The sequence below is a fragment of the Cyprinodon variegatus genome, unplaced genomic scaffold, assembly GCF_000732505.1.
Source record: "Cyprinodon variegatus isolate N-32 unplaced genomic scaffold, C_variegatus-1.0 Scaffold560, whole genome shotgun sequence".
Classification (NCBI taxonomy): Eukaryota; Metazoa; Chordata; class Actinopteri; order Cyprinodontiformes; family Cyprinodontidae; genus Cyprinodon; species Cyprinodon variegatus.
Genome location: NW_015151013.1, coordinates 434,674 through 444,161, shown reverse-complemented (window position 1 = coordinate 444,161; position 9,488 = coordinate 434,674). Strand labels below are relative to the sequence as shown.

The window sequence follows — 9,488 nt, the reverse complement described above, 5'->3', positions numbered from 1 at the left end:
CTCACAAGATCAGGATGGTCTCACGAGGCTAATAGTATTGTGGGAGTACTTGACCCCCTACCGACTTTTTCAGCTTATGCCTCTTACTACAGGACCTGGATAAATCCAACAACACGTTTACAAATATGATCTCCTTTATTAAGGGACAAATGTTTTCCATATCAATCAGGCACTACGTATATTAAATTAATGCCAACTAAGTCCATGCTTGGTTGCCACAACCGCCATCAAGCAATGTAACATCTAGTAATAAATCTGTCACATCACTTTGTTGCTGATTTTATTTCATAATTCTTTGCAGAATTATTTAATCATGCCACACTGCAGTGAGTTAGCATTAACAGCTTGTTTAGTGTCTGTTTTGGCATTTCCATTAGCTCTACATTTAGATGTTTGTTATTTCATTCCAAAGCTTTAACTTTTATTTTGTTAAAACTATGTTATGTTAGGATTATGCTGCTTCTGGTCCTAATTAACTTTATTTTATCAGGATGAGCACTGATAATTTAAAATTCTCCCTTAAGAGTATCTGTTGGAGTGCAACTTCATGGCTTTATTAGGCCTCATCAAATAGAGTTTCAAAAGTAAACTCAGACAATAAATTAGTGTAGGTATTTTTATTCCGAAACGCTGGTTATTTTTAGGTAGATGTAATGGGCCTTAGACAAAAGTCTAAATTTAATATCATCAGTGCTTAGAATATTATCCCGAAAACTAGTCCATTAATGCCATGTTTGCACTGCCTCTTTCTTATTTAATCAATAACTACATCAAGAAAGAGAAATTTTATTTGTAGTGGTTTTGATGTTGTTCTGCTTTATATTGTGAGCTCCTGGATTAGTTATGTCAAACTTAGCTTAGTTTTTGGGTCTGGGTAATGGCTTTAATTGTGGTTCACTGAGGTTTTAAAATCTTAGAGATAGCTCGTTAGGCTGGTGGATGTCAGAGACCTTTTTTCCAAGTCTGGAAAAGCAAGGAAATCTGTAGGGTAGCAAATACAGGCAATATGTCTATATATCTCAAAGATTATTGGCTTCAAAGACTATAGATGCTTCTTACAAAATTGACAAGGCACCCAATTTTTATTAAAAATGAATACTTTTTGTAATAAAGCACCTCTTTTAATTTGTTTAACAGAATTACTTTTCTCTTTTACACATTCTTGACTCCCTTAAATTAATATCTTCTGTTTGACAGCCGTACTGCTCATTGCATCTGCACCTTCATGTCTCAGAGAACCCTTACGCCTCAGGAAACATTGTCAGCAAAGACACAGCTCCAGGAGTTATAATAGCATCAGGTGAGATTTGATTTGCACACGAATCTGCACATGCATAGTTTTGTTTACTCTCTGTTTTAGTGTTGGTCTCTGATGATTTACTCCAGCAATTCCAGTCAGATTGTTTTTGGCTCTGCTCTTGTGTACTTCCCTTCCAAGATGACAACATTTTACTAAAAGAGGTGCTATGTGCTTTTCCGGGACATTTGTTCTGTGTTACCTCAACAGAAATAATGAAACACTATGACTACAACCATAATGCCTGTTAAGGAAATACATTTGAAATGGACTATTTAACAATGCCGATTTTGTGTTGAATTTATTTATTCAGGTGTCCTAGGCCCAGAGTTAAGCAATGCAAATGTCAGTATCTTCATCACCTCTGATGCTGGGAATACCTGGAGAGAGGTAAAGTTCTTCTGTTGGGCATTGGGTGGGATTTTTTTTTCTTTATAGTTCAACAATCACTCAATTATACAAAGGCATGGCTTACAGGGACTTGCAAAAGTATTCATGCATCTCAGCCTTTCCATAGTTAGTTATATTACAACCACAGACTGCAGAGAATCATGTAAGGATTTCATGTGATAGAGTAATGTAAAAAAAAAAAAAAAACACTCCTTGCAATTTAATTCAGCCTCCTATATTAAAGTCACCTTATTAGGAAAACAAATCAATGTGTCTTTTTTGAATCTTAGATTAAATATATTTTCAGTGCTAAGACTAGTTAGATATTTGTTAGAGAAAAATCCGTTTCACAAATACCAAGAAAAACTACCGACAGGTCAAAGATTAGTAGGTACTTTAGTGACCTTTAGGGCTTTAAACAAAATTGCAAATTAAAATATGTCAAACAGAGCATTGTTTCATCTATTATTTGTCTATTGGACAATTGTTTGAAGATTTCTTCATAAATACAGTCTTAATTTAAGAGTGGCAAGAATAGGGGGCATTGTTTAAAAAGTCAGAGGTCCTCCTTATAGTGTGCCTTTAGCTGTTCAGGAGTCAGAACAGGCATGCAAAAGCAGAACAGTGCTTTGGTCAAATGAGACCTTTTCTCTTTCAGATTATGGTTTAACAACATGCAACCATGAATCCCTGTTACGCCTTATTCCTTGCACATCATGAAAATAACCCTGCTGAGCTGAGACACTTTCACAACATGGTTTTGAGATTGTTTGTTTGAAGGGGCGTGGCTTATTAGAATCATTTCCCCTAAAAGAAAGTGTAGACGTGTAGGGGATTTGATGCCCAGGAGGCTCAGCACTATTTCTGTCTGAAATTCATTCTTTAATTTATATACAAGAACTGTTGTTCACCTTCCTTAACATGCGGTAATCTGTAACTGGTTCTATTAAGGAATTTTTATCTCATATCAGAGATTATGTGGTTCTTTTGGACTGACTCTTGTTGCTTCAGCACCTTTTTTTGCTTGGTTTCACATCATTATGTGTTACTCATTCTGCAAAAAATTGTATTGCCTCTTGAGGTTTATACAGGTTACAGCTTGTGACCGTCTCCTGGGGTGGATAAGGCTTATATTATCTGTGGGCTGACTTAAGCTTCTGTATTGTGTCAGGTACTTTCAGCTATTTTAGTACACATCTAAAATGCAGAAACTGGGTAAAAACCTATTGATCTTTTTAATCATGCCGTATCTGTTGGTATGTTATCCTGTGGGGACAATATTCCAGAAATATATTTCAGTTTGAGGATCTACTGGAGAAAAAAAAGCCTGCCCCCATGAGGAGTTCTGTTTTTGGGGTGGGGGCTAGGGTAAGGTTTTGTGTGTGGTTGTGGTGGGTTATAAAATACAAAAAAGAACAGGGCTAGGAAAACAGTTCAGTCCAAAGAAAAATGGACATAGTTAAGTAAAAGGGGAAACCATGAAAAAAAAACATAAGAGGGGTGTAAGAATGTCAAAGGAAAAGTCCAGTCAGCAAGGAATAACCAATGGGTCATTATTTATACCTAAAACTAATACTTTCACAGTGATTTAATGAGTTTAGCATTAATCAGTAAAAAAATAAAAACAATATTTTTCGTCACCATCACTGAGTCCGGACATATATTTTTGCCCAAATATAGTAACACCTTACTCCTGATATCTGCCGGGAGTGACATCATGGTGCGGTACGCCTAGTGCCATTCTCCGCGCTTTACAAGCAAAATGAATGGGAACTGCCAGACACATTCTGCAATCAACAACAATTATTTAAGATTCCGAGAGGACTTTACCGTTGAAATTCACAAGAGCTATAGTTAAACTGACAATGCCCATGTGCATTGCAGTTGAATGTTGTAATACATCAGGTAAAAGTTAAAAAAAAATTAGTTATTTTACCTTTCCAATTCATGATCCACCACAGGTTCGTCTTTAGATTGCCAACTTGAAGAGGGAGGATTTACCATCGAACTTGTGGCCAGAGAAAAAACAGGTCATTAATCCATGCACCATGCTTAGCATACTGCACTGGTCATCGACATCATGGATAATTACGGGTTGTGACAAACACCAGATACAGAACTGGGACTTGCTGTATTGTGTGTATTCTGAATGTTACTGGACTTTTCCTTTAAGAGTGCATTGATACTTTCTATCCCACAACAACACAGACGACTCAGTGAGAACTATGTTGGACTACTCAAAACAGAGGCATAAAATGTGTTGGTCAAGTAAAAGTGGTTACTTAAATCTGATCTGGAATTTTTGACTATCGCTCTTTTCAGAGTCTCTTCATTAAATAAGGATAAGTTCTTTTTTCCAATTTCAGAGAATTAAATACATATGTAAGACTTGGTTATTAAAAAAATACATACCGGTATGTAAGACTTGACTATTGAAAAAACAGCACAACCCACTTAGAGTGGTAATTATATAAACATTTTAAAAACATATATAGGCATTTTGTATTTAAGATTCAAAAAATGTTTTAGTCTGTCAATATGCTCTATCCAGAACTCCTTGAGTGGTAAAGTTTTAGTTTCACGTGGTTTAATTCCGTAAAAAATCTTCTTTAAGGAACTTTTCGCTATCAGTTCATCGTAAAAAAAATAATCAACAGTTTATCGATTTGCAAAATACTTGTTAGTTGCAGCCCTACTTTTCACATGTCTAATTTCAGGCACTGAATCATTAATATTATAGTGTTTTCCTCTCATATTTTTACCATTTCACAACCACTGAGGTCTGATGTTAGAAGTAGTTTGGGTTCAACATTGTGCTTGAACAGGTTTTCATTACAAGTAACTTGCATCTTTTTGAACTAAATAAAGAATAAGCAACTACAGCCATGATTGGGCATATATAAGCCAGCCTTTCTATTATTTTAGTTTGCAGTGGTGCAGCCACATCTGTAAAGAAACAGAGATGCGAGGTCTGACAGCCAGCCTTGTGCATTGCTGATCTTTGATAACAAATAAAACAAAGGTTGCATACATATTTTTGCTACCGGCATAAGACCCTACATATCAGAAAATATACCAGTATTTGTTTGACGTTTTTCACACAATTGAGACTCCTGTAAAAATAACAGCTTTAGGTTCTACTTGCTGTGTAGGTGAGAGCATGCATTTTTCTTGTGTTGGCACTGGTGTATACTTTTCCAGAGACTTGAAAAATGTTCACTGTTGTGCTAAAATAAAGTTGGTTGTGTGTGCATGTGCAGGTTTTTCAGGAAGCGTACAGCGTGTTTTTCCTGAATCAAGGAGGATCTCTAGTGGCCATCCGACACACACCTCTGCCAATTAGACACATTTGGTATGACTCTCCAAGGATGTTCAATGTCTTTTTAGAGAACATACTCGATCTTCAAAACAAGGAGGGAGATTGCTTTTCCTGCAAAGACTTTTCTGACTGAATTAAACTCTATTTGTGGTGGGTCTCTCTCCCCCTCAGGCTGAGTTTTGATGAGGGCAGAAACTGGGACAAATATAGCTTCACCTCCTCGCCGCTCTATGTTGATGGGGTGCTAGGGGAGCCTGGAGAGGACATCCTCATAATGACGTAAGACTTTGAGAAATTATCAGAAGAATGTGTGTTTGCAATATGTTAATTAATGCAGAGGCTAATTATCCATTACCCCAATGAAGTGTTGTAACCTATGCCCCATATACAGAATTTTTTTTAACATTGTTTTTATGACACGTTTTTCCAGGATATTTGGTCATTTTAGCCACCGATCTGAATGGCAACTTCTCAAGATTGACTTCCGACCTATATTTGAAAGACGATGTACATCTGTAGACTACATCACATGGCAGTTAGACAATGAGGTAGGAAAGTCTGTCTAATTGGTTTACAGCTTAACTTTGCCCTTGTATATATAAAAAAAAAAAATTAAAAGTTTTGATGAAGATGTGTACAAATGATTAAAACTGGGCTTATTGAGTGTATTTCTTTCAGGAAAGGGAGGGGGTTGGCCATGTACTTTAGTGTTTGTTTGGACATTGAACAGAAATAGTCATTATTTGGAATGCAAACTGACAGAAAATGTTCAAAAATCACAGAAATTAGTTACACAGCTATTTCTTTGGCAGCTTGGTTGCTCATGAGATTGCCTCAAAGAAACGAAACAGGATGAGACTATCTAAATAAATCATCTCATGTGATTTTCTCAGGATTTTTGTTTTTTGATAATAATGCAGAACATTTTTTTTTTACTGACACAGCATCATACCACAACATTGTATGTTGTATGTTGATTTTATGTTCAGCCGTAAATGTGCTGAACATGGTCAAATTTAGCTGTTGTATATGACGTTTTATTATGTTAAGCCCACGGTAAAGCTTGACAATTTAGCCAGCGTATGCATGACGTATAAAAAAATCTGGTACGATGGCATACGTTTGATAAGTCATGGGTCAATTCTCCAATGTGCATTATTTTACTCATATGGTTTCTGGTCAAATATTGCCTAATTTAATCTGGATTGAGTTTTAAAGCACTGCAGACCACCATATTTGTTGGCGCTCTGCCAACAAGAAGGTCTTTCATCCCAAACGTTGTTCTCTCTGAGACAATGTCAGTACTTGTGGTGACCAATCATACTAATTGTAACCATGAAAGTGAGTTCCCAAACAGTAAATCTCAAAAGAAGGTTATTAGAAAATAAAAATTTGTTTTAGATTAAAAATAAGCAAAATCATTTCTTAAATGAGCAAAATCAATTCCTCCCCAACCGAAAAGCAAGTAACCTGATTAATGGTGATTATTTAATTATTATTATAATTGTATACCAATTTATTATTTAGATAATTGTTAGTTCGAGGACCCTGACTTTAAAACATTTGCTTAGAGAACGACCCATTCAGAGTTGTAATTGCACCAAAACTCTACAAACAATGTAGGCCTTTTGCAGAAAAGATTTAAAAAATCTGTGTATATATATATATGCTCTGTATAGAACTTCTCAAGTGGAATACCTTTAGCCATAAGTAATTTAAATTTAGTTAAACAAATATCCATATTTACAGGTAAATAAAAAAAAAAAAAAAAAATCCGCAGATTGTCCATTTGCAAATAATCATTAGATACTGTTCTTTTATTTCAGAGGTATAGAGAGACATGTTGCCAAACAACCTTTAGTATTATACCCAGGGTACTAAAAGTTGGGATTAAGGAAATAGTGTGAAATCTGTGGTCCACAAAAAAGTTCAGATGTACGAAACCACTCGACACATCACAGCATTGAGGGCAGCTGCACCTGCCTAAGGACCACCCTCTCCCTGTCACCAAACACATGCCTGCATTTGTATAAAAGCCCAGAGGGCACCCACCCACTATCGCTGTGCAGCTGCTTCATTTAGCTCCAATTAATTTAGATTCAATTCCGTTTATTTATATAGCGCTAATTCACAACATATGTTGTCTGAAGGCATTTCACAGAAAAAAATCAACCAGATCATACAGTCAGATTGGTTCAAAGTTTTCTATCTAAGGAAAACCAGCTGATTGCATCAACTCATTTACTCGAAAACAATCCCTCACACAAGCATGCTTGTAGCGACAGTGGAGAGTAAAAACTCCCTTTTGACAGGAAGAAACTTCCAGCAGAACCAGGCTCAGTGTGAGTGGCCATCTGTCGAGGCCGACTGGGGTTTCATGGAGACAGGAGCAAACATACAAAAGGAAGCAGAGATACAAAAGGTTACTGTCAACCAGCCCTACAGATGGCTCCTTCCCGGAAACACACAGCCCGTCAGACAAGTTCCAAGCCAGCTCCAATGTCAGAGGATGAAAGAGGGGACATACTATTAGCCATTGTAAGAGAAACAGGACTACACTGAAAAACAGGCCAAGCACTACTATTTATAAACAAAGATTTGATGGCAGCAGCACAGCTGATATTTCTCTCCGGGATGGTCAGATAGCCACACAGGAACAGAACATATGGAGCTACTATAATAAGAAAAACCAGAGAGAGCATAAAGTTGGAGATTGGATTAACAAATACTGCAGACTGGAAAATAAAGATAGAATGAAGCAGAATTATGAAAAATGGTCCCTATGTCTTCCAGCAGTCTAAGCCTATAGCAGCATATGTATAGGGGTAGCTCAGGATAACCTGAGCCACTCTAACTATAAGCTTTATCAAAAAGGAACATTTGAAGCCTAGCCTTAAAAGTACTACTTTTAGAAATTCTAACAACCACTAGTAAATCTGCAGATTGAGAGTGAAGTGCTCTGTTATGAATATAAGTAATGATCTGATCCCTGATATAAGTCAGAGCTTGGTTATTTAAAACTTTATATGTGAGAAGGAGGATTTTAAATTCTATTCTGGATTTAACAAGAAGCCAATGAATAGAAGGTAAGATAGGAGACATATGTTCTCTGGTTTTAATATTCATCACCTCATTGTTATGTAATGTAATGTACAGCAACTTACCATTATGACATTTTTATACATCCCACATTCCTATTAAAACTGTCTCCACAGACACTTTATAAAATTGATAAATAAAATACTGCATGCCACTTTATTTGTTCTGTAGGAAACCTTTGTGCATCATAAACAGCTCATATATTACATTAAAATTGATTCAAAAATTATTATTTGTTCATAATGCATAATGCAGATAATGCAATATAGAATTATTGCTACTTGCAAGAAATCAGAGCCACAGTTTAGGAGAATCTTAGATTTCTGAAAAAAATTGGATGAGGCAATTCTATATGAGTGACATGGCATGGCTGAGGAATGACAGTGAAATACCCGACTCATGGGTTAGCTCTGTAGCAATGTAGTGAGAACTGGAACTGGTTCCAGTACCAGCAACACATGGTCTTTCTTAGTTTCCCTCTGCAACGCTGTGGCCGGTACAATGATTATTGCCTTGGACTAGTTAATACCTAGAGTTTGCTTCTAAATGAGGTTATTTTATACCAATTTTAGCTCAGTGTTACACCATGCATTGTGTAAATACATCAAAAGAGACATGCATTCTTGAAAAATGTTTAAAGAGTTTCCCTAATTTCTACAAGTTTCAACTTATATAGAATAGAAGCAGTGGGATAACAGATTTAATGTATTTCTGCATCAGAACTAATCAGATTAGAAAACCCAAGACTATAATGTGTAATAAAAATATTGACAAATGATTGCATTTGAGAAGCAAAATTTCTAGTATATATTTTTAACACTATACAATGTTGTGCTTTGTTGTTGTAGGTGGATCTCAGGTTTAAACTCCAAAATAAAAATAATTATTGAATAATTTATCTCTACAAAAAGCATTCATGTTTTAACACAGAATGATTTCACCATCATAACATTTCCTTTTCCCTCCTTTGTTATTAAAAATGCTGGGCTGTAAGGGGTTGTAATTTCTTATCTCACCCAACAAACTGTCACGGTTAAAACTACCCAGCATCTTTCTCAACAACATGAAATCCAAAGTCTTAGTGGAATATGCAACCCAGCATTTTTTTTTTTTTTTTTTTGAGTGTATCTTTGCTAAGATAAAAATAGCTGTAAAAGAACTCTCTATTTCCCATGCCTGACACAACTGGCTGGACTATGAACTGTCTATGCCAGTCTACTACAACATGCAAGCTTCAGAAGAGCAGTCTGTGATTAATCTTAAAGAATCACTTTGATTTATCTACACAATGAAAATAACATTCTATAAAGCATGCGGGAAAATAAGACATTTCTATGATGCATTATTTATCACAGGGTGAAGTATGCATCATGGGCATGAAGA

The 9,488-nt window shown here is 35.9% G+C and overlaps 1 protein-coding gene across 1 annotated transcript in view; it reads left to right on the top strand.

The window, feature by feature from the left end:
* LOC107095625 (VPS10 domain-containing receptor SorCS1-like) overlaps nt 1–9,488 on the top strand; it is a 79,325-nt gene that overhangs the window by 39,525 nt on the left and 30,312 nt on the right. The window contains exons 11-16 of the mRNA XM_015391791.1: nt 1,198–1,300; nt 1,611–1,687; nt 4,948–5,039; nt 5,178–5,285; nt 5,437–5,554; nt 9,461–9,486. Coding sequence (XP_015247277.1) covers nt 1,198–1,300; nt 1,611–1,687; nt 4,948–5,039; nt 5,178–5,285; nt 5,437–5,554; nt 9,461–9,486 — 524 coding nt within the window. The remainder of the gene's footprint in view (nt 1–1,197; nt 1,301–1,610; nt 1,688–4,947; nt 5,040–5,177; nt 5,286–5,436; nt 5,555–9,460; nt 9,487–9,488) is intronic.